Raw genomic sequence first — 21,952 nt, 5'->3', positions numbered from 1 at the left:
AATATCTTCTCAACTAATGGATCTGTACTCATGGAAACTATAGCAAACTACTCAGTAAAATAAAGTGTGCAAGTGCACAAAATGTCATACGAATAATCTGTTGTTTACTGTGGGTATTATAAGGGCCCCATTTCACAGCAAAACCATGACCCAAAAAAATTTCAACACTCAATATCTTCTCAACTAATGGATCTGTACACAACAAAACTATAGCATACTACTCAGTAAAACAGAGTGTGTAAGAGCACAAAATTTCATACGAATAATCTGTTGTTTACAGTGGGAATTATAAGGACACCATTTCACAGCAAAACCATGACCAAAAAAAATTTCAACTCTCAATATCTTCTCAACTAATGGATCTGTACTCATGGAAACTATAGCAAACTACTCAGTAAAACAGAGTGTGTAAGAGCAGAAAGTTTCATACGAATAATCTGTTGTTTACTGTGGGTATTATAAGGGCCCCATGTCACAGCAAAACCATGACCCAAAAAAATTTCAACACTCAATATCTTCTCAACTAATGTTTCTGTATTCAAGAAAACTATAACATACTACTCAGTAAATCAGAGTGTGTAAGAGCAGAACGTTTCATACGAATAATCTGTTGTTTACTGAGGGAGATATCAGGGCCCAATATCAAAGCAAAACCATGACCCAAAAAAATTTCAGCTCTCAATGTCTTCTTAACTAATGGATCTGTACACAACAAAACTATAGCATACTACTCAGTAAAACAGAGTGTGTAAGAGCACAAAATTTCATACGAATAATCTGTTGTTTACAGTGGGAATTATAAGGGCACCATTTCACAGCAAAACCATGACCAAAAAAAATTTCAACTCTCAATATCTTCTCAACTAATGGATCTGTACTCATGGAAACTATAGCAAACTACTCAGTAAAACAGAGTGTGTAAGAGCAGAAAATTTCATACGAATAATCTGTTGTTTACTGTGGGTATTATTAGGGCCCCATTTCACAGCAAAACCATGACCCAAAAAAATTTCAACTCTTAATATCTTCTCAACTAATGGTTCTGTATTCAAGAAAACTATAACATACTACTCAGTAAAACAGAGTGTGTAAGAGCAGAAAGTTTCATACGAATAATCTGTTGTTTACTGTGGGAGTTATAAGGGCCCCATTTCACAGCAAAACCATGACCCAAAAAAATTTCAGCTCTCAATGTCTTCTCAACTAATGGATCTGTACACAACAAAACTATAGCATACTACTCAGTAAAACAGAGTGTGTAAGAGCAGAAAGTTTCATACGAATAATCTGTTGTTCACTGTGGGTATTATTAGGGCCCCATTTCACAGCAAAACCATGACCCAAAAAAATTTCAACTCTCAATATCTTCTCAACTAATGGATCTGTACACAAGAAAACTATAGCATACTACTCAGTAAAACAGAGTGTGTAAGAGCAGAAAGTTTCATACGAATAATCTGTTGTTTACTGTGGGAGTTATAAGGGCCCCATTTCACAGCAAAACCATGACCCAAAAAAATTTCAACTCTCAATATCTTCTCAACTAATGGATCTGTACTCATCGAAACTATAGCAAACTACTTAGTAAAATAAAGAGTGCAAGGGCACAAAATTTCATACGAATAATCTGTTGTTTACTGTGGGTATTATAAGGGCCCCATGTCACAGCAAAACCATGACCCAAAAAAATTTCAACACTCAATATCTTCTCAACTAATGGATCTGTATTAAAGAAAACTATAGCAAACTACTCAGTAAAATATAGTGTGCAAGTGCACAAAATTTCATACGAATAATCTGTTGTTTACTGTGGGTATTTTTAGGGCCCCATTTCACAGCAAAACCATGACCCAAAAAAATTTTAACTCTCAATATCTTCTCAACTAATGGATCTGTACACAAGAAAACTATAGCATACTACTCAGTAAAACAGAGTGTGTAAGAGCAGAAAATTTCATACGAATAATCTGTTGTTTACTGTGGGAGTTATAAGGGCCCCATTTCACAGCAAAACCATGACCCAAAAAAATTTCAACTCTCAATATCATCTCAACTAATGGATCTGTACTCATCGAAACTATAGCAAACTACTCAGTAAAACAGAGTGTGTAAGAGCAGAAAGTTTCATACGAATAATCTGTTGTTTACTGTGGGTATTATAAGGGCCCCATGTCACAGCAAAACTATGACCCAAAAAAATTTCAACACTCAATATCTTCTCAACTAATGTTTCTGTATTCAAGAAAACTATAACATACTACTCAGTAAAACAGAGTGTGTAAGAGCAGAACGTTTCATACGAATAATCTGTTGTTTACTGAGGGAGATATCAGGGCCCCATTTCACAGCAAAACCATGACCCAAAAAAATTTCAGCTCTCAATGTCTTCTCAACTAATGGATCTGTACACAACAAAACTATAGCATACTACTCCGTAAAACAGAGTGTGTAAGAGCACAAAATTTCATACGAATAATCTGTTGTTTACGGTGGGAATTATAAGGGCCCCATGTCACAGCAAAACCATGACCAAAAAAAATTTCAACACTCAATATCTTCTCAACTAATGGTTCTGTATTCAAGAAAACTATAACATACTACTCAGTAAAACAGAGTGTGTAATAGCAGAAAGTTTCATACGAATAATCTGTTGTTTACTGAGGGAGATATCAGGGCCCAATATCAAAGCAAAACCATGACCCAAAAAAATTTCAGCTCTCAATGTCTTCTCAACTAATGGTTCTGTATTCAAGAAAACTATAACATACTACTCAGTAAAACAGAGTGTGTAAGAGCAGAAAGATTCATACGAATAATCTGTTGTTTACAGTGGGAATTATAAGGGCACCATTTCACAGCAAAACCATGACCCAAAAAAATTTCAACACTCAATATCTTCTCAACTAATGGATCTGTACACAACAAAACTATAGCATACTACTCAGTAAAACAGAGTGTGTAAGAGCACAAAATTTCATACGAATAATCTGTTGTTTACAGTGGGAATTATAAGGACACCATTTCACAGCAAAACCATGACCAAAAAAAATTTCAACTCTCAATATCTTCTCAACTAATGGATCTGTACTCATGGAAACTATAGCAAACTACTCAGTAAAACAGAGTGTGTAAGAGCAGAAAGTTTCATACGAATAATCTGTTGTTTACTGTGGGTATTATAAGGGCCCCATGTCACAGCAAAACCATGACCCAAAAAAATTTCAACACTCAATATCTTCTCAACTAATGTTTCTGTATTCAAGAAAACTATAACATACTACTCAGTAAATCAGAGTGTGTAAGAGCAGAACGTTTCATACGAATAATCTGTTGTTTACTGAGGGAGATATCAGGGCCCAATATCAAAGCAAAACCATGACCAAAAAAAATTTCAGCTCTCAATGCCTTCTTAACTAATGGATCTGTACACAACAAAACTATAGCATACTACTCAGTAAAACAGAGTGTGTAAGAGCACAAAATTTCATACGAATAATCTGTTGTTTACAGTGGGAATTATAAGGGCACCATTTCACAGCAAAACCATGACCAAAAAAAATTTCAACTCTCAATATCTTCTCAACTAATGGATCTGTACTCATGGAAACTATAGCAAACTACTCAGTAAAACAGAGTGTGTAAGAGCAGAAAATTTCATACGAATAATCTGTTGTTTACTGTGGGTATTATTAGGGCCCCATTTCACAGCAAAACCATGACCCAAAAAAATTTCAACTCTTAATATCTTCTCAACTAATGGTTCTGTATTCAAGAAAACTATAACATACTACTCAGTAAAACAGAGTGTGTAAGAGCAGAAAGTTTCATACGAATAATCTGCTGTTTACTGAGGGAGATATCAGGGCCCAATATCAAAGCAAAACCATGACCCAAAAAAATTTCAACTCTCAATATCTTCTCAACTAATGGATCTGTACTCATGGAAACTATAGCAAACTACTCAGTAAAATAAAGTGTGCAAGTGCACAAAATGTCATACGAATAATCTGTTGTTTACTGTGGGTATTATAAGGGCCCCATTTCACAGAAAAACCATGACCCAAAAAAATTTCAACACTCAATATCTTCTCAACTAATGGATCTGTACACAACAAAACTATAGCATACTACTCAGTAAAACAGAGTGTGTAAGAGCACAAAATTTCATACGAATAATCTGTTGTTTACAGTGGGAATTATAAGGACACCATTTCACAGCAAAACCATGACCAAAAAAAATTTCAACCCTCAATATCTTCTCAACTAATGGATCTGTACTCATGGAAACTATAGCAAACTACTCAGTAAAACAGAGTGTGTAAGAGCAGAAAGTTTCATACGAATAATCTGTTGTTTACTGTGGGTATTATAAGGGCCCCATGTCACAGCAAAACCATGGCCCAAAAAAATTTCAACACTCAATATCTTCTCAACTAATGTTTCTGTATTCATGAAAACTATAACATACTACTCAGTAAATCAGAGTGTGTAAGAGCAGAACGTTTCATACGAATAATCTGTTGTTTACTGAGGGAGATATCAGGGCTCAATATCAAAGCAAAACCATGACCCAAAAAAATTTCAGCTCTCAATGTCTTCTTAACTAATGGATCTGTACACAACAAAACTATAGCATACTACTCAGTAAAACAGAGTGTGTAAGAGCACAAAATTTCATACGAATAATCTGTTGTTTACAGTGGGAATTATAAGGGCACCATTTCACAGCAAAACCATGACCAAAAAAAATTTCAACTCTCAATATCTTCTCAACTAATGGATCTGTACTCATGGAAACTATAGCAAACTACTCAGTAAAACAGAGTGTGTAAGAGCAGAAAATTTCATACGAATAATCTGTTGTTTACTGTGGGTATTATTAGGGCCCCATTTCACAGCAAAACCATGACCCAAAAAAATTTCAACTCTTAATATCTTCTCAACTAATGGATCTGTACACAAGAAAACTATAGCATACTACTCAGTAACACAGAGTGTGTAAGAGCAGAAAGTTTCATACGAATATTCTGTTGTTTACTGTGGGAGTTATAAGGGCCCCATTTCACAGCAAAACCATGACCCAAAAAAATTTCAACTCTCAATATCTTCTCAACTAATGGATCTGTACTCATCGAAACTATAGCAAACTACTCAGTAAAATAAAGTGTGCAAGGGCACAAAATTTCATACGAATAATCTGTTGTTTACTGTAGGTATTATATGGGCCCCATTTCACAGCAAAACCATGACCCAAAAAAATTTCAACACTCAATATCTTCTCAACTAATGGTTCTGTATTCAAGAAAACTATAACATACTACTCAGTAAAACAGAGTGTGTAAGAGCAGAAAGTTTCATACGAATAATCTGTTGTTTACTAAGGGGGATATCAGGGCCCAATATTAAAGCAAAACCATGACCCAAAAAAATTTCAGCTCTCAATGTTTTCTCAACTAATGGATCCGTACACAATAAAACTATAGCATACTACTCAGTAAAACAGAGTGTGTAAGAGCACAAAATTTCTTACGAATAATCTGTTGTTTACAGTGGGAATTATAAGGGACCCATTTCACAGCAAAACCATGACCCAAAAAAATTTCAACTCTCAATATCTTCTCAACTAATTGATCTGTACTCAACAAAACTATAGCATACTAATTAGTAAAACAGAGTGTGTAAGAGCAGAAAGTTTCATACGAATAATCTGTTGTTTACTGTAGGAATTATAAGGGCCCCATGTCACAGCAAAACCATGACCAAAAAAAATTTCAACACTCAATATCTTCTCAACTAATGGTTCTGTATTCAAGAAAACTATAACATACTACTCAGTAAAACAGAGTGTGTAATAGCAGAAAGTTTCATACGAATAATCTGTTGTTTACTGAGGGAGATATCAGGGCCCAATATCAAAGCAAAACCATGACCCAAAAAAATTTCAGCTCTCAATGTCTTCTCAACTAATGGTTCTGTATTCAAGAAAACTATAACATACTACTCAGTAAAACAGAGTGTGTAAGAGCAGAAAGATTCATACGAATAATCTGTTGTTTACAGTGGGAATTATAAGGGCACCATTTCACAGCAAAACCATGACCCAAAAAAATTTCAACACTCAATATCTTCTCAACTAATGGATCTGTACACAACAAAACTATAGCATACTACTCAGTAAAACAGAGTGTGTAAGAGCACAAAATTTCATACGAATAATCTGTTGTTTACAGTGGGAATTATAAGGACACCATTTCACAGCAAAACCATGACCAAAAAAAATTTCAACTCTCAATATCTTCTCAACTAATGGATCTGTACTCATGGAAACTATAGCAAACTACTCAGTAAAACAGAGTGTGTAAGAGCAGAAAGTTTCATACGAATAATCTGTTGTTTACTGTGGGTATTATAAGGGCCCCATGTCACAGCAAAACCATGACCCAAAAAAATTTCAACACTCAATATCTTCTCAACTAATGTTTCTGTATTCAAGAAAACTATAACATACTACTCAGTAAATCAGAGTGTGTAAGAGCAGAACGTTTCATACGAATAATCTGTTGTTTACTGAGGGAGATATCAGGGCCCAATATCAAAGCAAAACCATGACCCAAAAAAATTTCAGCTCTCAATGCCTTCTTAACTAATGGATCTGTACACAACAAAACTATAGCATACTACTCAGTAAAACAGAGTGTGTAAGAGCACAAAATTTCATACGAATAATCTGTTGTTTACAGTGGGAATTATAAGGGCACCATTTCACAGCAAAACCATGACCAAAAAAAATTTCAACTCTCAATATCTTCTCAACTAATGGATCTGTACTCATGGAAACTATAGCAAACTACTCAGTAAAACAGAGTGTGTAAGAGCAGAAAATTTCATACGAATAATCTGTTGTTTACTGTGGGTATTATTAGGGCCCCATTTCACAGCAAAACCATGACCCAAAAAAATTTCAACTCTTAATATCTTCTCAACTAATGGTTCTGTATTCAAGAAAACTATAACATACTACTCAGTAAAACAGAGTGTGTAAGAGCAGAAAGTTTCATACGAATAATCTGCTGTTTACTGAGGGAGATATCAGGGCCCAATATCAAAGCAAAACCATGACCCAAAAAAATTTCAACTCTCAATATCTTCTCAACTAATGGATCTGTACTCATGGAAACTATAGCAAACTACTCAGTAAAATAAAGTGTGCAAGTGCACAAAATGTCATACGAATAATCTGTTGTTTACTGTGGGTATTATAAGGGCCCCATTTCACAGAAAAACCATGACCCAAAAAAATTTCAACACTCAATATCTTCTCAACTAATGGATCTGTACACAACAAAACTATAGCATACTACTCAGTAAAACAGAGTGTGTAAGAGCACAAAATTTCATACGAATAATCTGTTGTTTACAGTGGGAATTATAAGGACACCATTTCACAGCAAAACCATGACCAAAAAAAATTTCAACCCTCAATATCTTCTCAACTAATGGATCTGTACTCATGGAAACTATAGCAAACTACTCAGTAAAACAGAGTGTGTAAGAGCAGAAAGTTTCATACGAATAATCTGTTGTTTACTGTGGGTATTATAAGGGCCCCATGTCACAGCAAAACCATGGCCCAAAAAAATTTCAACACTCAATATCTTCTCAACTAATGTTTCTGTATTCATGAAAACTATAACATACTACTCAGTAAATCAGAGTGTGTAAGAGCAGAACGTTTCATACGAATAATCTGTTGTTTACTGAGGGAGATATCAGGGCTCAATATCAAAGCAAAACCATGACCCAAAAAAATTTCAGCTCTCAATGTCTTCTTAACTAATGGATCTGTACACAACAAAACTATAGCATACTACTCAGTAAAACAGAGTGTGTAAGAGCACAAAATTTCATACGAATAATCTGTTGTTTACAGTGGGAATTATAAGGGCACCATTTCACAGCAAAACCATGACCAAAAAAAATTTCAACTCTCAATATCTTCTCAACTAATGGATCTGTACTCATGGAAACTATAGCAAACTACTCAGTAAAACAGAGTGTGTAAGAGCAGAAAATTTCATACGAATAATCTGTTGTTTACTGTGGGTATTATTAGGGCCCCATTTCACAGCAAAACCATGACCCAAAAAAATTTCAACTCTTAATATCTTCTCAACTAATGGATCTGTACACAAGAAAACTATAGCATACTACTCAGTAACACAGAGTGTGTAAGAGCAGAAAGTTTCATACGAATATTCTGTTGTTTACTGTGGGAGTTATAAGGGCCCCATTTCACAGCAAAACCATGACCCAAAAAAATTTCAACTCTCAATATCTTCTCAACTAATGGATCTGTACTCATCGAAACTATAGCAAACTACTCAGTAAAATAAAGTGTGCAAGGGCACAAAATTTCATACGAATAATCTGTTGTTTACTGTAGGTATTATATGGGCCCCATTTCACAGCAAAACCATGACCCAAAAAAATTTCAACACTCAATATCTTCTCAACTAATGGTTCTGTATTCAAGAAAACTATAACATACTACTCAGTAAAACAGAGTGTGTAAGAGCAGAAAGTTTCATACGAATAATCTGTTGTTTACTAAGGGGGATATCAGGGCCCAATATTAAAGCAAAACCATGACCCAAAAAAATTTCAGCTCTCAATGTTTTCTCAACTAATGGATCCGTACACAATAAAACTATAGCATACTACTCAGTAAAACAGAGTGTGTAAGAGCACAAAATTTCTTACGAATAATCTGTTGTTTACAGTGGGAATTATAAGGGCCCCATTTCACAGCAAAACCATGACCCAAAAAAATTTCAACTCTCAATATCTTCTCAACTAATTGATCTGTACTCAACAAAACTATAGCATACTAATTAGTAAAACAGAGTGTGTAAGAGCAGAAAGTTTCATACGAATAATCTGTTGTTTACTGTAGGAATTATAAGGGCCCCATTTCACAGCAAAACCATAACCCAAAAAAATTTCAACTCTCAATATCTTCTCAACTAATGGATCTGTACTCAAGAAAACTGTAGTAATCTACTCAGTAAATTAAAGTGTGCAAGACTACAAAATTTCATACGAATAATCTGTTGTTTACTGTGGGTATTATAAGGGCCCCATTTCACAGCAAAACAATGACTCTACTTTTGGGAATTATGGAGGAGATAAGTTTTAACTCCTCCTCAATTGGAGTGTTGTTTTAATAAGAAGGCATTTTGCTTGAATTATTAGTTCAGTAAGGTTTTTATTTTTTTTCATTTATTTTAGACTAAATTTTTTATTTTAATATGTAAGGGCGGGCTAATACAGCACACTATTATTATCATTTAATCTGAGAGCAAATTCAAATTTCTACATCAAAGTAGAAGTTTAATTAGAAATTATTTCTACTTGAAACTAAAGTTCTAAAGTCAGTTCACAAAACCTTTACACAATCTGTACCAACCGCAAACAAAACCCACCGCGAATATTGTCACTCTCTTTGTGTGTAAATATGAAGAAGATATAGAACTAAACTCTGGGCTATTATATCTTCCTATTTCCTTAACGTTTGCTTCCTCTTCATGATTATCTTCCCGACGTTCCTTTAATGTTTGCAGACACAAGAATATATTTGCATTTTGGTACTGAGCCAAAATCCAGTCTTACAATGAATCAGGTGACATCCAGCCTTAAATCTACATAAGTTTGATGTTGTAGTTAATATTTAGTTAATGTTCAAAAACAAAAAAGCAATAACTACATTCTAAGTAATCTGGAAGAATAATAAAATTGTAAAGTTAAGAAAATATTGTTTTCCTTCCGTTTTACTGGTTTTATTATTACCAAAAAATAGAAAACTAAAATTTACCATACTTTAATGATTTTAGAAAGAATATTGCTGAAGCCATTAAATAATTTAAATAAAAATACTTTAACTTTTATATTTATCTATTTAGAATTAAACAAGCGAGGAATCGGTCAACATAAAAAACAGGAACTAAGTCTTTAGCCAACGTTTCGGCCAATTTATAGTCTTCCGCTGGGTTTTATTATGTGAGTAGGTTGTGAGTTACAGAAAAAAAATCCAGCTGTATAGAAATTTCTGTGCACAGATCTAAATACTTTCTAGTGAACAATGACTATCAAAAATGTAAGTCTCCGAAATGTGCTTCCTGAGGTAGGCAAAACTTTGAGTCAAAAATCTAGCGAAGCAATCAGGGCAAAAAAGAAGTCAGATCAGCCATAAAAAAAGTTAGACAAAACAGTGGCACGATACGCGGAAAGGAGAATGAGAGAGGTTCATGTTGCCATGACCACCAAAAATAAACTATTCCCAAATAACATCCTGCTTAGTCGGTACAAGTCTGGAGAACTATTTTGAAATAGTTCCCTGAAAGAACAATTTAGTGGAATTCAGGAGAAAAAGCAGAGTTAGGTTTTACTGTTAGTAAAATTTCCATTCTTGCAGACCTTGAGTTCATTAGGAATGTAAACTAATGAAATTAATAAAATTGTGCAGTATCACTTTTTTATCTCTGTGTTCCCATCACGTGATTCTAGACCAACTGTTCCTTGGTTAGCACGAAGCCCTTATACGGTTACAATTTCTCTTTGCTGGAAATCTTATCTAAACAATTTTCAACCCAGATCTAATTTCCCAGCTCAGTTTTTTTCTTAATCTCACCTTGTTAGACCAACAAGAGTTGTAACTTCTATTTCTGACATCCAAAAAAGTAGATCATTGAAGAATAGAATCACCCTGATTTGAAGGTAAAATGGCATAAATGTCATGTAACTTGAAAATCACGCCTAGCAAGGGTGATAAATGTTTAATTTTTGTGGTTAACAGTGAAGAACTATACAATCGAATCATTCTGATACTAAGGAAGAAAAGCGAGAGTACAAAGTAATCCTGAATATCTGCGTTACAGCAATACAAGAGTAATGACGTCCAAAAACCATACCAGAGGGCAATTGCAGGAGCAGGATCAGCTGTAAGGCCAAAACTACAAAAAAGACAAAAGGCAAAGTAAATTCTAATTTAATTAAATGAGATAAAACCTTAAGGGCATTCGACATGCTTTTTGTTTTATACCAAGGTCTGTTTCTTGCTTTGATGAAAAACGTCGAAAAAAAAGTTTGTTGAAAATGAAGGATTTTAGGAAAAAAGAATTTTATTGAATGTTAAATGTTAAAAGTGATTTTTTTTAAGCAAATAAACAACCACACAGTTTTATAAAAATTTAAAAGAAACATATCGGCCATAAAGAACTGAATCTCTGACTTATTTAAAAACAAAAAGCAATAAATCAAAAGTTGTACTAGATTTCCTGACGAAAAACGAAAAGGAAGTTGATGGAAACGGAAAAGTGTTTTTTAAGTTTAAAGTTACGTTTCTAAGAAATAGAAAAGGAAATAAAGAAGCAGAATGAGAAAGCAGGATTGTTTAAGCGCAGGTGAGCTTTGAAACTTTATTGTAATATTGCACTGTATATGATGCATAGTTCAGACATAAATAGTCTTCAAAAGTATAATATTTCTCTGCAAAACTTTAGTTTTAAGATTTATTAGTGTGAAAACAAAAACACTGGTAAGAAATAGGTAAAAAGTTTAGAAGATGTGGTACGATTTATTTGTTTCCAAGCTTAGAAACATCAAGCTCAAGAATTATCAAACATTCAAAACCACTTTTAAATTTACCAAATCTACTCATCAAATTTTAATATTTAATTTTCTGTTCCAAGGTAGTAAATCAGCACACTGCAATGAACTGCATAAAACTTCCAAAACCATAGATTTGGTTTGAATAGAAGTATAAAATAGAATAGGTGACCCTAGAAAAGTTTAAAGAAAATCAAGTGTAAGCTTTGAGAAAATTGCCAAGAACTAAAAATAAAAATATAAAAAACTGGCCATCAGCCAGAAAAGTAACACACCCGATTGGGCGGGAGGTATTGGTACAAAAATATCTTGTAAAGATATCAGCTGCCGCTTCAAGAGAGCGGTGAAAAGTGGACCCAGAGGTAGGAGATGAACAAAGACATAAGTAGGTTTATGTCTGTTTGGAGTGGGTTCCTCTAAAAATAAAATAATTAAAAAAATTAAAAATAAAGACCTCGAGTCTCCAAGACAGAAGTTTTCAAATTCTGTTGTCGCTGCCTTTTACTCAAACCGGTCGCGGGTTCCCATATTGAAGCCTAATAGTCATAATCAAACAATAACAATGAAATATTATATAAGACAAGTAAGCGGTGTAAGATCATGTGTGATCAGAAAGTGATTTGTACAGAGAGTAGCTTATAAAGCTGTATTGTGGACTTTGTTTATTGTCAGTGTTGGTTCATAGATGTAGGAGCCTGTCATCAATTTGTAAGAGCAAGATTTTTCCTGTTCTCTAAGCCCATGTGGTTCACTATCTTATTCAGATACTGTATATTTTTTTAAGGGTGTTGAAGAGGTGTCAGTGTAAGTGCTGTTCGAATAGCTAGGCCAGGATAAATGCAGTGACTCAAACGCCCAGGAGAAGAGTGGCTGGAGCCCTTTGTTTTACAGAAAAAATACGTTAATTAGATTCAACGTTGACACAATAACATAGTTGAAATAGTTGAGAAAAATAAACTAAGATGGTTCTGCCACAACTTTAAGGCTTTATAGAGCGACTAAGCACTAATCTGTCGTCGCAAAAACTTTTCTGAAAGAGATCTTTGGCGTTTTTTATTGTTTTTTTTTTAAAAAAAGGAATTACATACTCCCATATGGTGACGTCCAGCTGTAAACAAACGTTTTTATTGAACATATTGATCTTAAAAACTTTAAAACCAATTATGTTTTAAAAGTGCACAACAGTCAATTATTAAATCACACAACTCCCACTGATCACCAACTTAAAAAGTATTAAAGTATCTTAGAGCATTATTTCACTGGGCAAGTAATTCGCTTTTTAACAATTGTAATTCCACTTTATATTCTTTTAAATAAGAATTAAACCCAATCTTGATTAAATTATTTTGTGCAACACTCTATACTGAACATTTTAGTTAGATGAGTATATACTCATCTCTTAATACTAGTTAATAGTAGTAAGAAAAAGTAAAAAAATATCCAAAATAATTAAGCCAAATTAGTATTTAATTCCCTAATAGGTTTATAGTTCTACAACTTCAATGTTAACTCCTCGCTCAGATTTCTGCCCTCATTTCCGTGAATATTGTGCATCCACGCAGAGTTTGCAGGAACATAGACGAAGACAAGCGAGACTAGATGTCAGTAGTGAATATTTGTTGCCTGTTCCGAATGGTCTACCCTTTTGCAACCCTTAGACGTTTTAAGTAGGAGAGTTAAGTCAATATGCGTCACACAAGTTCATGCCATTCATTAGCTGCAGCTGGTCAAGGCAAACAGCACAACTCAACCTGTACCGCTGTACAACTGGTCAACGTTTCCACATGATGCCGACAAATCAGCCTGTGTCATCTTATACGGCGCAATAGGTTAGAAAACATTAACCCTGGGTCCCGATGAAAGTTCAGTCCACCTCTTCGGAGACGAAATGTGGCAATAAAGCATAAGACATGAGACATGAGACGTTTTTAAAAAAATAATAAATTGGGGTGAGAGCATAAATGGTTCTGGCAATCTTATGACCTGTACGGGAGCGCCACTAATTGGTGGGATGTGAAACTAAGGCTGTAAGGTTCGTAAATATATATCAATAATTTTTGCGCTGGAAATTCTTGGAGATTAGTAACTCAAAAAAAGAACAGTATACATTAAATTTAATTTAGGAAAATAAATGTATATTGCATTAATAATGAATTTAAAGAATTCTTACTCATCTAAATTTTTAATTGCAAGGCGACACTTCACCACTAAGTTCATTAGCTCCAAAATTCTTTGCTGCTATTTGAATGGCATTCTCCATGCCTTCTAAAAATAAATCCTCTACAGAGCCTGACTTCTCCCACTTACTTTTTTTTAGTTAGGAAAATGAATTTGTTTTTGCACATACCCATTTCGCTCAAATATCCTGATGTTGTTCCTTGCACACAATAAACCAAACTCGGCATCCAAATACCTACGGTCCCAGAATATCAGAGTAGTTTTCGACAATAATTACAGTAATTAACTATTTTAAAGGAAATTTCGTTCCCCCTACGGAACTAGTCATTCAGAACTAATTATAGTAATATGTACTTCTGTAATCATTTTACTGTAGAGAAGTTTCAGAAACTAATTAGGAATTAATGTTTCAATTAATTTGGCAACAGCACTGAATGTATGTTTCTATATCTTTCAAAACTGAATTCAAATGGTTTATAAACTTTGAATATAATTGAAAACTGGACTTCTTTTTAATAATAAGATTTAAATTGGAAACTTTAGATAATAATATAGAGTAGTGGGGGTGGGGTGAATGGAAATGTGGCAGGCACCCTCTCGCCATTCGAATTTATCTACACCTGTTGATTTACATAAGCTAAAATTAATGAGGATAATCCTCTCAAGACAAAGTTTCTCCCAAAACGAACCAAAACAAAATTATTTCAAGTTTATAAAGTTATTTTGTCATTTGAAGTGGATAATTTCACGTTTTTTAATTTTACATGTGCCAAAACCAGTGAAATGTTATAAAAGAATTGAAAGAAACAAGAACAACAGTACAGGATAACCGCGAAGTATACTCAAGAGTCGGGGAGTCTATTCTCACATGGAAAACTAGGTAAAAGAGAAGTGATGGCAAAAATTAATTTGAATTAATTTTCCGATTAAATGAAACTACAATAATTGAATACAATTGATTTAGAAATCAATAACGCTAATTCATTTTGTTTTGTACAATAAAATTATTTTTGCATTTATTTAATTTATTCGCTTATTAGGAATTAATTTACATTATTTTTATTAATTAGCAATTCATTCAAGGAATAACAAATGAATGTAAAAATAAATTTACCTCAATACATTTCTATCAAAGGTTATTGTGTAGTTATTATTCCGTTGAGCTTCATATATGAAATAATATATATATATATATATATATCCAGGCTGGAATGGTTGGATGAATCTGATTTAGAGGAGATTGGATTACTTCCAAGAGTTGTAGTTAATGGTGACGAAGGGAACACTGACTACCAGAACACACTATCTCTGAGGGACTGTAGAAGATGAAGGAAGAGCGGGCAAATCGTTCGGCTAAATGGCTTGTTGCTACGACATTCTGTTGTGGAAGGAATAGACGAATAGGTATTACACTCCCCTTTACTCAAGATTAAAGCTTTGAATCTTAAAATGTAATAGAATGATGTCTAAGTAGTGAGAATTGCAGCTGCATGATTAAATAAATCACTTGCATAGTTACATTCTTCGATTTTTGTCACTTTATTCTTGCTTTTATTTATTTTTTTATTTATTTCTTAAAAAGAAAAAGTAGGCAATATTTGAATTTTGGATATCAGGTGTAAATTCCCTAAGTGGTTTAAGTTTTATCCGCATTTTCTTGAAAATCACCTGAGTAGATTTCATTAAACTTACAATATTAAGTGCTTACTCATTAGTACTCAGAGAGTACCTGAAGAAGCTGAGGCTGGAACGCGATGACACCAGAAATAAATACTGCATTCTTCGAGATGATAGAAGAAATATCCAAGGAAGATTCACTGGGGGAGTTTCCAGATGATAAATCAAGTCACAACTGGTTTTATTGGATATCTGGGACTGGAAGTGAGTTTTGTAGGGATTCAACTGGCATTAGTAACAGGGTCACAACACATCTCAAAGGTCGCAGTGTACTGTTACTCAACCAAATAAAAGTACCAAACTAAGTGGGCTGTATTTCCATTCGTTAGCACTAAATAAACTTTTTTATTATTATTATTTTTCAGTTGCAATCTCTATTTTACCGCAACAACTGAAACAACTTAAAGCTTTAGAATTATCTGAAAGCCAACAAGGTAGGATATGGTCGGTTTCACTCAAGACGTAATCCTATAATTAAAACCTTAATTAGACCGTTTATTAGAGAGTATTTAAATTGTTAAACTAATTATTATTATCTTGAGCGCTTTTGTAAACTGAAGTGCTTGTCAAGTTGAATTTAATAGAGAATAATTTATTATTTTGAAAGCTATCACGAGCAATTTAATAATATGCTTTAAAAACGAGGAAGTTTATTGTCTTCAACGCAGTCAAAGTATCGGTTATCATTAATAATATTTTCAATAACAAGGTATAAATAGATTCAGTCATTATTACTTGTTTTGACGGTCCTTGGAAACGTTAAGAAGTTTATTTTTAGATGTGATATTAGCTCATTTTCCTAGTTCTAGAAGATTTTCCAGTTAGGGAAATGTTTGTTTTAAATTTTAGAACGCTTGCTACAAATAGGTAGCAAAAACAGCTTCTATTTTCTATTTAACAACATTATTTACAATTATTAAATTGTGGTAGCAAAAAAGGGGATAGTTACTGAAATATTTTAGTGTTGACTGTTTGTCAAAATGGTTGTCCATCTCTTCTTTAAAATTTTTAACGATGTAGCTCTTTCAGAATAGGAGTAAAAATGTTGTCATATAGGAGTGGTAGTAAAAACTACCGCACGCTGCAATTAGCTATCAGGTTGTTATAACTGCAGAAGAGGATGACCTAGCGCACATGATGGGCAAGAGCTCCTCACAGCCCACTTGGAATCGGTTGATGATTGATGTTAACGTCCACGTGCTGTGTTACAGCCCACATAGACGCCAAGATATTAGCACCTGGGAGGAACTTTAGAATGTAATGTTCCAAAGAAAATTGTTAAAAGAAGACAAACTATCCAGTAATTAATCTCGATACTTTGAAATCAATAGATCCAGGTTTTGTATTCTCTCACACTTATTTAGATCTACGTAGATGAAATAACAAATTGAAAAGCTTACTTGAATGGGACACCAGCAAATAGCAAATATGGCCACGACCACAAGCACCATTCTTGTTACTCTTCTCTTTCCTCGTCTGGATTCAGCGGAACACCTTCCACCGGGTGCAGCACCGCCCCACAGTCTCACCAGCATCACTAGATACAGGCCGCATATCAGAGCCAATGGTATCACATAGGCTGTTGCAAAGAATGAAACCTGAAAAAGAAGAAATGGTAACCAAATTTTTAGAAAAGTAATTAAGAAAACAAACCAATAATTCAAAAGGATAAAGAAACAGCATCAGGTTTAGTATAGGATTCTGCAATTTCTGTGCATGAAAATAAGACAAAAAAGACATTTTCAATTTGGTGTAAATACTGTCAGTATGATACCATATTTTTTCATTTCTTTATTGAGACCTAATAACAAGTTATTTTCAAGACATAACTGAGTTGCCCTAATTTGCTTTATTACATCCGATTCTTGGAACTTAGAGATACTTAAAATATATTTAGAATGCGATCAATAATCTCCTGAGACTTTCCTATTTTGACCTTCAATTGGAGCGGATCTGACTAAGATAAACTAATAGATCATTATTATACGTGTGGCTGGTAACAGGTGAAGTCGATTAGTTAGTTTCTCACTTCCAGAAATACTTCCAAGTTATTCTATTAGATCCTCAGACCAAAAAAGTTGGGGTTATACTAGTAAAATAACAGTTTTAAACAAAAGTAATAAAATGAAATATTTAGAAAATTTGAAACAAAATTAATTATATGAAATATCTAATTAAAAGACAGACAGCCTTACCGTAAAAAGTTAGTACCACTATGTTTAAAAAAAATTAATTTAATTCTCTCAGATACTCAAAATAAGTGCTCTTTATTTACAAATTTTAAATAATAAATTATATAGAAGTAAGCATGCTTTTTGATCAAGTAAACAAAAATAGTAAAAATAAATAAAATAAAAGGTTCCGATCTTCGAAATAGACAAATAACTTAACTAAATGATACAAAGTTTCAAACTCATTCATACTACAGAATTTAGTTGCACCAATGCTGTTAAATGTGAAACTTATATAAATTTCTTAAAAGTCCAGCTTGAGAAATTTTTTTTTGAATTTTAAACAGAATATTATTGCTTAATAAAAATATGTGTTCCACTCTTATTTTTATTTATTTATTTATTTTTGGTATTGCGGGGACTTCGTGACAAGTATTTGTTAAAAAAAAATTAATTTTGTAAACTTGTTACATTATTCTGAAGCAAAAAATTAGCAACTAAATAATGGCACAGATTATTTATTTTTTTGGAAGCGCTCAATACATTTTTCAGAAGGTTGGGGCTTATTATTCTGTTGTCCACATCATCCTTAAATGGGATTCTCTGCTAACCGACTTGAGCAACAGAACTCGAAATAGAGTAACTAATTAGCAAATAAGTTGCACTTAATTTTGTTTCCATACCCGAACTTTTATTCATGTTTTAGTGGGGCCTTAATACGCGTAGGGATTTCTAGATGCTCTGGGTGCTTCTCTTTGTAGTTATTACAAAACCTAGATTCTTTTTTTAATCGAGTCCCATTTATTGAAATAGTTAAATTAAATTAGATGTATTTGAATTAAATTATGCTAAATATGCAAGCGTTTATCGATTTTTACTCAAGATACTAAATGGAATTCAGTTGTGAATGTTCTGTTTTTTCAGTAAACTGTTTATCTAATGGAAATGAATACATTTTTGAAATGCTGAGAGAGAAATGGAAGAAGGAAAATGAACAAGAGTTAATTAATTTATTTTTGCAACTGCACTCAACCATTTTGTCCGACAGTAAATTAAAGCGATAGAAGTATACATAAAGCATTGTCATATACACATATTTGCTCAGTTGTGATTAGTCCATTGTTCCACACACTTTTATTTAGATCACACTGCAGTAACAATGAATCATTTATCTATGTTATTTGTAAAACAATTCAGTTTTTTAAATGAATCCAGTCCAATTTGACAAAAGATATGCAAAATGTATTTTTAAGGCAAAACAAAACAGATGTGGAAAAACTGAAAGTTAACAGATTGCTCAAGCTAAAGCTACCATTTGAAGAGTCTTTTTTGGAAAAGAAAGTTTCCTTTTTGGCGCGATTTCCTCGATAATTTGTTCTTTAAACTTTTTCTTCTTGCTTCCTGTGCTACTCGCACACCAAAAGTCATCACTTTTTTGTAAACTTGTTGAAATTAAACTTTTCCTTTCTTGGCTCACTTATTTTTATTTATTTCTTTTTTAAATCATGTTTTTTTATTTCGGCCTCACTGGACGTTTAGTTGCTAACGACATATTTTAGGAAAACAACCTGAAAACTAATTTATATAGGTCTGATTTATTTTTCATAGTTAAAAAAGTTACTTACACAGGAAAGTAATGCCATTTCTTCTTGAGGTTTTACATTGGTAATTAAGGCCATAGAGGAATTCAAATTATTTATCGTGACGTTTATGAGAGAAGGAAACAAATATAAATAAATCAATGTCAATATTTTCTCTGCATAATCAATGGATGATTGATTTTGGTAAAATATGCAAAAGAGACAAAACTACCCTCTTTAATAGAGAACCCAGAACTACTGTTTAGACATAGTCAACCAATAAATACGTTCCAAAGATTCTTTGACAGCATCACTAATTTTTGTTCCCAGTCTCAAATAATCCAACTGCCATTACTTTGTTTAAATTCAGTCTGCAAACAGCGGAAACATGTTGTCTCATACATATTAAAACGGAAGGGCCACTTTTTCTTTGAGCTTCTTTTCAATATTCTGCTCCCTATTGGAAATCTATTTTGTTATAACTCGAACAAAACAAGTTGTAAATTTATTCCAATCGCATTTCGTAATTTTATGAATTTTTTTTTTATACGGAAATTCAACAACACGTCGTCTTTTTAAGGAAGTAATAAATTCATACGGTGCAAGCAGATGTGACAATATTGCTCAAGATACCAACGGAAAGAAACCTCTTGTACTGCTGTTCTTTCATTCATTTAGAAAGTTGTGCGAAGAGCATGTTCAGAGCACTCCTTTGAACACTGGAGAACAAGATGATTAGGAAAACTAAAAATGGGAATACGATCAGGATATTCACATTCAATTGTGGAATTTCTATCACAAGTGGAACACATAAAAGCGGAGATTTTGAATTAATGAATCTCTTCTGGACGGATTCAATTTGACCCACAGAAACAGTGTCAAAAGCTCAGAGAATATAGTAGGATGCCTTAAACTAAGGATAGAGATACTAAGAAAAAGTAAACGAAACAAAAAGACCAAAAAACAATAATTGATTGATAAGAAGGAAGATACAAGTTGTGGACAAATAATGATACTATTATTAACAATTCTTCGTTTTAAAACAAAACTAGGAAAATCCCAAGTGCTATGATTTGCATTGCTAATTGAGGCAGAGGACGTGCTCTAACCCCACAGGTGCTAATGTATTAATATAATGGCTATGTACAATAATACCGAATAAATATTCATGAAAAGGGAAATTTGACAATTTTGTACTAAAGTAATATTTTAACAAGCTTCCTCTTTGCCCTTTGTATTCAGGGAATTGGAGACTTTTCTAGGATGATAACATTGTTTGTATTTGTGTGGGCAAGAGTTTAAGTGTGTCTGAGTGTCCTATTTGGGAAACAGCAGTTTCATTTCAAACTAAAACATGTCATACTTATTGTTGAACTTTTAGTACTGCTGAATTTAAACTTATTGTTCAATGTTAAACTTTATAGATCCTCCTTTATTTTAAAAATTTATTGAACTTAGTTTTAAAAGTTTAAAGAGCTACCAGGTCTTAACAATAAAATCTGTGCATATTTTTTTTTAACAAATAATTTTTGCAAAATTTGTTTCTTAACTGAACTTAAACTTGATTCTCAAAAAAATTGAGCTTACGTTTTCTGCAAATTGAACCAAACTGACAGTGTAATTTTGCATAACCCTAGAAGTTATCTTTTTAGGCAAATTCTGGAAAAGCATTGGATAGATTCCCTCTAAATTGCTATTTTTCTGTAATAAACGATTTTAGGTTTTGTGAACTATTTAGAGGGATTAAATATGTTGCTAAAAATCGTAAAGTTTTAAAGAAAAATTCCTCAACTGGGAGTTTTCTTTTTCACGAAATTCAGCTCTTGGGCTTTCTATACTTCGAATAAAGTATAGAATTCTATACAGATAAATTTAGAAATGATTTACATGAAATTTAATAAAATTCACAATGCCTATATATTTTATAGAATAGAACAGTCTATTGAACAGAACTGATCCAGTAGCAGACTGCAAAGTAAACTGAGGAATTGAGAAAATGTCTATTATTGTTTGAAGTGCCATCGCAAACAGCCAACTATATTCATTTAGAATTATAAATACGTGTCTATAACATTGATATTATTATCTACCCAGAATAAGTACAAAAATAAATATATTTTATCCAGCACTGCTGTCCTTCACTTTTTAGAAATAAATATATCTAAGTTCAGTAAGGATAGCGCAAGAAAGGGCTTACTGGCAACTACTAGATATAGGATCGAATGAATAAAATGTTCAAATGAAGTCTATCAGAGTTTTTCTGATAAAAGAATTTTACAAGTATTACATTGGGAATTGGGCTCATAACTGTGAAGATAGGATTGATGCTGGGTTGCCTTGACAACTGCACCTATTTAATGAAAGAATTGCCACAATCTGGGTGAATATAAAGTTGCTGTAATTTAAATTAGTTTGTTAATTTTGCCGAATTTAGTCCAATTTATAGTAGTGACAAGAGCATATCCCAGAAAATGAAGTAAATTTTCTGCCCATAATCTGTAATATTTTAATTCAATCGAATATATTCATCCTTTAATCAAAATCTTCCAAAGAAAATAATATAATAAATCGTTAGAAACTTTACATTAAAGTTAGACTTATGTGTCATAACTTTAATAACATTAATTTGCACTCTATCAATCAATAATGTTGAAATTAATAGGTCGCAATTAATCAATTAAT

At 32.9% G+C, this 21,952-nt stretch overlaps 1 protein-coding gene across 3 annotated transcripts in view; it reads right to left on the bottom strand.

Annotated features, from left to right (window-relative positions):
• The window catches only part of AstA-R1 (allatostatin A receptor 1), a 295,256-nt gene that overhangs the window by 157,329 nt on the left and 115,975 nt on the right, over nt 1-21,952 (bottom strand). For all 3 annotated transcript variants that reach the window (XM_074141330.1, XM_074141331.1, XM_074141332.1), the window contains exon 2: nt 16,920-17,117. In XM_074141330.1, coding sequence (XP_073997431.1) covers nt 16,920-17,117 — 198 coding nt within the window. The remainder of the gene's footprint in view (nt 1-16,919; nt 17,118-21,952) is intronic.

The sequence above is a fragment of the Rhodnius prolixus genome, unplaced genomic scaffold (genome assembly GCF_049639745.1).
Source record: "Rhodnius prolixus isolate KJV_2025 unplaced genomic scaffold, Rpr scaffold_6, whole genome shotgun sequence".
NCBI lineage: Eukaryota > Metazoa > Arthropoda > Insecta > Hemiptera > Reduviidae > Rhodnius > Rhodnius prolixus.
This window is presented reverse-complemented; position numbering and strand designations above follow the sequence as displayed.